We start from the raw sequence: 6973 nt of genomic DNA on the forward strand, positions 1-6973 counted from the left end.
TCATATCAAAATATTGCACACAAGGTGTTTGATGTAATGGCCGAAAGATACTCACTTTTGAATTTTGGCACAAAATTTTATGGGTGCGTCTCAAATAATGTTTGGCACCTCCTGATGGGGTTGGTTTGAAATTTGGAAGAGATTTGGGAAAATTTAAATTTGGGTTGATCTTGTTTCTGTTTCAAAGTTGCTACTTTGCCTGCTTATATTAAGAATTTGAAAATGAGTTTGGAAGGTTGGTCTTCACCATTGTGATAACCTTGATGAGGTTTTGAATGAGGAGCAAAGGGTTGAGAAAGTTTGGTTTAAAAATCTCTTAATACAGGGGCTCAAAGTGCGTAAGATGTTAAAATTGGCAGATTTGACCATTATCATATGTGAGTGTGTTCTGATTTTTCTTTTGATTTGTTTTGCATTCCTTTGATTCAAATGTTATTATTTTCAGTTTAGTTATGTTTCCAAACCATTGGCACAAGGTAAAATGGCCTAGGTTAAAGATTTACAAAAATAGCCATAGGCTCATATGAGTTGATATTCTTATTTTCTTTTCTTTTTGTTTGTTTCTCTTTGATTCACTTAGGCAGGGTTTAGGGTTCATTTAGGGTTAGATTGGGTTTAGTAATGGTTTCAAATCATTTGGCTAAAGTAAAAATGACATAGGTCAAGATTTGTAATTATGGCTATATGCCCACATATGTCTTTCCTTTTCTTTTCTTTTCTTTTTATTTGTTCCTCTTTGGTGTTAAAAAGGGTAGGGTTTAGGGTTTAGAAACATGTTCAATACATCAAACAAACTATCATGGCAAAAATCACATCATACATACTTGAATACTATGCATATCAAGTGGTTCCATTAAAGTTTTTATTGGCTCCAAAATTTGAAATAAGTGAGATTCATTTTCTTCTTTGTTTTAAAAATTTGTTCACATTTGAAAATTGTTCAAATTATAAAATAATTTGAACTTAAAACTGTTTAGATTAGAAAATTATTGAAACTTAAAATTGTTCAAATTTAAAATTGTTCAGTTTTTTTTAAAAAAATGAAAAACTTTTAAAATTATTCAAATCAGAGATGCTCAATTTTAAAATTTAAAAGTATTCGAATTTTGATTATTTTTTAAAATATTTAAATTGTAAAAAATTAACAGACAGAAAAGAAACAAAAAAAATCATTTACCTAATGCTGTTGGGCCGGGCCCACTAAGCCACGTCAGGCGTGTGCGGGCACCGCACTGGTCGGCATACAGATGCCCCAGAGGAGCACCGCTGATGGAGAAGATGCTCTAAACAAAACCAAAATGATCACGAACTGGGCCGGCCCTTGCAAACCCACTCCGCGAGCAACCGCCCCAAAAAGCCCATAAAAGATCCGCTAGAGATGCTAACCTACCAGACTCCCTTTAAATTCCGACCGATGCAGCCTCCAATCTCTATCTTGCAATATATGGCGAGCGGCCTGGGGGAAAACGCCTCGATGGCGGGGCGGAAGGAGACTGCCTCGGAGATGAAGGCGGATAAGAATCCCTATCCCTTGCATATGGTCGTTGACGACGAAGAAGATGAGGATGCTTTGGCGCAGTTGTTTCTTGATAATGACGATGGCGAGGAGGGGTGTGCAGGTTAGTTTTAACCCGCCCGCGCTATATCATCTTCTAAGACTAGTTAGTGTTCAATTGTTGGGTGGAGCCCTGGATTAGGGGGAGGGCTGCTGCGGGGGCCGCATCGCCGGTGTCGACACCGGAGCCGCTATTAGGCAGAAGGGTGTTGCCGCCAGCGGAGGCGAATGATATATATGGACTGTGTTGGCGGATCTGTCCGCGGCGGGATTAACGTTTGGCCTCTGAGCCACGAACTGACTTCGCTCTTGATATCTACTATTCGATTGGTCAACATAAGTCTTTCTTTGTAATTATGCTGGCCTGAATTTGCTTAAATTCTGATTTACCAGCTGATCTGTTTGGGAACTGTGGGGTGATCTCGGTGCTATTTGAGACGCCCTCTGGCTTTACACCCTATGGCTTTGCAATCTTCGATTATGATGCGGTCAAGCTCACTGAACCAGATGCCTGGCAGGTAATTTTTTTGATTATTGCTCCTATTTTGCTGTTTTTCTCGCAATCAACCTAATTTTTCTGCATTATCTATCCCGTGCAGCATATCTGGGCAGATTTCGTCAATGTGCAAAACGCAGTTAGTACCCCTTCCCCCTAATTTTTCTCTGGCTCTAATTTTTAGTATGATGCTTGCGCTCATCTTGCATGGTTCATTTTTGCAACTTCTATTTATCCTCTGCATTGCATGAAGAAATACATGTATTTTTCTACCTTGTATATTTAGTTACACCCATTATTTATCCAGGTATGCATACAACTTTATCTCTTGGAATATACCCATATTAGATTTATTTACAAAGTGATCTACAAGAAAAAATCCCAAGCGAGTCTGACAAGTTTTAGCTTGTTTTAGAAATACCTTCATATGTGTACACATAATATAGTATATCCGCCAATTAACATACTACCTATATAGTAATATGTTATTATGTACTACCTAAATATCCTTGTACACTACATACTACAAGTACATACTCCAAAACAGTGGGTTTAACTAAATTAACAGTCTACACACCAGTTTTCTATCCATAAAGCAGCTCAGGAAGCATGTACCATGATTTTGTTTCTCTTATGAATGCACCCCAAAAGCCTTTTTTTTTGAACTGTCACTGTGAGTGCAAAAGACATCCGAGTAATAGATGGGCACAAGTTTGGCGATACTAGGGAGTATTGGCATATGCCAAGTTCTGACTAGTTACTGCTAGCTAGGGATAATTTAAGGCCTGACATGGTGATGGTATTACTACCAAGGATTGGCAGCATGTCTTTTTTTTAAAGAAGACATTGCATTTGCTTAGCGCATGAACTTATTCTGATTTACACCTAAATAATTGAGGACTTGAACAAGATTTATCATTACATGCATGTCAGAATTTCGCATTATTTTTCAGTATGTGTCTTCTCCCCTTAACATGCTGGTCATTGTTTGTTCATTAACAGGTTATTTGGGTGAAAGCCTTCAAAACTTTTGAGTACAAACGCTACGCCATTAATAAGAATTCTGTTAGTCCAGATCTTAGTTCGATGATCCAGAAGCATGTTCTCAATGGGCAAACACTAGCTGTTGGAAATGAGGATTACAAAAATGTCATTCAGGATAGATTGGTTAGTGTTAAAGCTCCCTTGTTTGCTTACTTCTATGAATAATTTTGAGCACCAAACTTTTTTGCTGATATTATTTCAGAGAATACCCTGCGTGTACAGTCGTGTTGTCAAGGAGTTAATGTGGGGCTTGATGATTCAGATCCAGCATTTTCTGCCTGTGATAAATTCTCAGATGATTAATGAGGATCGCTTCCCGATGAGTGAGGGGATGATATTTCTCCTGGAGCACCATAACTTTGACATCAATCCACATATGATGGTCAGCCCATTACTTCCTTCCCCATATGTTTGACATTGAAGTCCTTTCTGTTTCATTGCCCTAGTGTGCCATTATTTTTCACACCGACCCAAGTATTTTTCTTCAATATTGTTTCTTGGATTCTGCCTTCATGAGTTTTTTCTCTCTATTATTGATGTAGCATTGCTCCTTGTATGCAGGTTACTAAACGTATTATTGAGATGGCAGGCATCTTATATGAGTGTGATCGTTGTGTGAAAAAATATGATACCTTCTTGCGCTTAGCTGCTCAGCACCTTATGAAAATATCTCGCATTAACACTTCTCATTGGGATTTAATGAAACTTGCGACCGTATTCAAGATGATATGTGACCCTGAAGATGAAATTTCAGATGCCAGACGGGTAAATTGCAATATATTGGGGATGTGTACGGACTTGATGAAAGTTGTCATTAATCTAATGCCAGTGTGTTTCTTTCAGCTGTTCTCAGAACAACTGTTGAAGAGGTTGGCGAGGATGCACCTCGATATCAAGATAAAATCTTGAAGGATCCTTACTCTGAAGTTTATAAAGAAATGTTCTCTGCCCGAAAAATGAGGCTTGAGGCGGGTAGAGTGTTGGTCAGTTTGCTTAAGCGGGCCAAAAAAGCATATGAAGATGAACAGGCAGGCAAAGCTGCAAGTGACCATGAAATTGGTCCTGACAGGAAGAAGATTTGTCGTGGTTTCGTCCCTGTCATGATTGATGAACTTACAGAGTGGCATACCGTGCTTTCAGAAAAAACGTAAAGAAATACAGGTACACTTAATGCTCCATAGGGGCACACTAAATAGTAGAAAAAGGAAATGAGAGAACAAACTCTCTTCTCCAGAGTCTCTGCAGCAAGTTAGTTTTGTTTTACTTGATAGTTGTCTGGTACGATACCAGGAAAAAAAGGAGAGAAGAAAAAACTATGACAGGTGGGCCTCATATTGGCATATTCCCGAATATACCGTTTTACGGTTTGCTTTTACAGGATCTGATTTGCGTTTCGTTGTTTTGTGTCTGTATTTGCGTTTTCAATGCCCTGTACTATCGATTTTACAGTTTTGGATTTACGGGATCTGTTGGAGGTGCTCTAAGATGGCGGCTTCATGCCACAGACCTGAGTTTCATTGGGCTTAGAAAAGCAAGTATGGCAAGTGTATGATGACTCTTAGGGCCTACTTACTCACTTGACCTGGACTTGTGTATCTTCTTGTTCCTGCTTGACCCGAGTTTCATTGGGCTTAGAAAAGCAAATATGGCAGGTGTATGATGACTCTTAGGGCCTACTTACTCACTCGACCTGGACGAATTTTGTATTTTGTAGTGTTCCTGCTTATAGAATTTACTGGCTCTTTAAAGTGGAATCATATGATGCTTAACTTTCTTTTGCCCTGCAGTGGAATTTGATATTAGTGGAAGCTACCTTGCCATTGGTGGTTCTGGGACAAGGTAATGTTCAGTAGACCTGTTGGGGCATCTTGATTTCCTGTACCGAGCAATCATACTGATTTTAATCTATACGAGCAAAATAGATTTCCAGTCTGGCTCCTTGATTCTTTATTATAATATTGGTTGTCTGTCCTTGAGTGTAAAATGGTTGCCCTCCATTATATTCATTTTGGCATAATAATTCCTTAATGCTGGAACACAATTGAGTTCCAATTTTTTGTTTTTGGTGTTTTTTAATCGTATTCTATCAGTGATTTTCTTTTGATTCAAATGCAAAAGTAATATGCTTGATTTCTTGGTTCCCCTGGCGTCCATTCTTAAATTTGATACACAAGTGCAAACCCTCGGTTGTGTATCTGCACCTTTTTTTTTATGAACTCCTTATGCAAAGTTGCCCTGGTGTCAGCAGCTCAACTGTTTCTGACAGACCTGTTTAACTTATTGGTGTGCTTTTGTACTTAAACAGAGAAAGTAACTTGTTTGAAGTTTGGAGCCGATGCTAGGTACATCGCTGTAGGTTCAATGGAGCATAACCTACGGATATTTGGGCCCCCAAGCTTGTTTTGTTAGTATCTTATTATTACGGCAACTCGCTAGTGATTCAGCCAGTGTACTTTTGGCGATCACATTTTGAGTTGCTATTTGTATGTTATCCCTTCTTTTTGTGAAGAATGAATTGTAAACTAGGGGCAGCTAAAAAGGGGCAAACTGTTTGTAGAGGTAGTGTCGGGGCTGCAGGGAACCGTCCTGATGGTTGCCTGGGCCCTGGCTTATTTATTTCTAAACAATCCTAAGAACCTCTTGAATGTTTAGCCTGTTGTTTTTCGGAGAAGAAACGACAATGAATGTTTGTAGCTTGGGCAGGGTTACGACTGGGATCGGGATTTGAGAGAATGGCACCGCTACGCCCCTCTCCCTGACCATAGTGAAACGGAATCCTTTGCCGGTCGCCTGCCAAGATAGCCCGAGGTCTTTTCCGAGCCTGGTGCGTCCCCGTGTCGCTGTCACCACTGTCGTCTGGTTCCCCCGCGGGGCTGGGGAGGGGGCGTGGTCGGGGCTTGGTCAAGGGAGAGGCGTGGCGGCGGCATCCGTGCCTGGGGCGAGCTGCAGCGTCCGGGCGGAGGAGCTGTGCGGTGGCGCTCGTAAGAGGAGCTATGCGCGGGGGAATCGGGTCGAGTTGGGGAAGGAGAGCTGTGCGACGCCCTCGGCCGCGAGCAGGAGCGCACCGGTGGCGGCGCTTGGCGACGCCCTCGCGTGAGTGAGGCAGGGGAGCGGTGGTGGTGGACTATGACGCATACACCTTCAACCGTCACTACCTTTGCTTCTATGTTACCAAAAAAATTACTGAAAATGTTTCTAATCTTTTTATCAAAACGATGCATATGGTATTATTTTTATTAATTTACTCAGTAAAATGTCTTCATGCATGGCTCCATATGCCTGTGCAAAATATCAAAACCATCCTATGAACCCTAGGTGAAACCTAGCTCAATTAGGAAGAGAAACATTTTCCATTTCATGCAGTTGTGCCTTTTTTTTAGGGAACAGGGAATGCAGTTCTGCCTCGTTCTGGTTGTACAGTTTTTACTTGTGATTCAGCATCTATAATATGGGTCTCGGACGCACACACCTTCAACTGTTACTAGTTTACCTATATGTCACCAAAAATATTTTGATGAAAATGTTTCTAATCTGCTGGACAGCCTGGAAGATCTAAAATTTGGGAGTTATCATATTTCGAAATTCAAACATGAGATTGCCTCCTTTGGTTTGCGAAACAATGTTAGCAGCAGATGTCCCGACCGACAGTTGAGAAACCGTTTAATCTCCTGGCACTGACGTGAAATGTTGATTGATTATTGGCATGGCCTACTCTCCTGAATCTCTCGGGCCACACCCCCTTGAAAAAAGGCACAATGTTATGTTGGTGCATGCATGATACTGCGTCGATCGATCGTTTGAATCATTTGCCGCCTAGCTCCTCTTCTTCTTTATCTTCTCAGCTTATCATTGAAACGAGAAGCTTTCCCCTGAAACAA

The 6973-nt window shown here is 40.7% G+C and overlaps 1 protein-coding gene across 2 annotated transcripts; it reads left to right on the forward strand.

The window, feature by feature from the left end:
• The first annotated feature begins 1405 nt into the window (after positions 1–1405).
• On the forward strand, positions 1406–5784 carry LOC124670543 (probable nucleolar protein 5-1). Of its 2 annotated transcripts, XR_006992550.1 has the most exons (9): positions 1406–1619; positions 1949–2073; positions 2155–2190; positions 3054–3218; positions 3298–3477; positions 3657–3860; positions 3939–4256; positions 4883–4934; positions 5401–5784. XR_006992550.1 is itself a non-coding variant. In XM_047207026.1 (7 exons), exons 1-7 carry the CDS (start codon positions 1415–1417, stop codon positions 4002–4004), a joined length of 981 nt encoding a protein of 326 aa, XP_047062982.1. In that variant the 5' UTR covers positions 1406–1414; the 3' UTR covers positions 4005–4489. The 2 variants fall into 2 exon arrangements, 1 of the variants encoding a protein (XP_047062982.1); XM_047207026.1 differs by lacking the exons at positions 4883–4934; positions 5401–5784 and having other exon boundaries at positions 3939–4489.
• The last annotated feature ends 1189 nt before the right edge of the window (positions 5785–6973 follow it).

The sequence above is a fragment of the Lolium rigidum genome, chromosome 7, assembly GCF_022539505.1.
Source record: "Lolium rigidum isolate FL_2022 chromosome 7, APGP_CSIRO_Lrig_0.1, whole genome shotgun sequence".
Lineage (NCBI taxonomy): Eukaryota > Viridiplantae > Streptophyta > Magnoliopsida > Poales > Poaceae > Lolium > Lolium rigidum.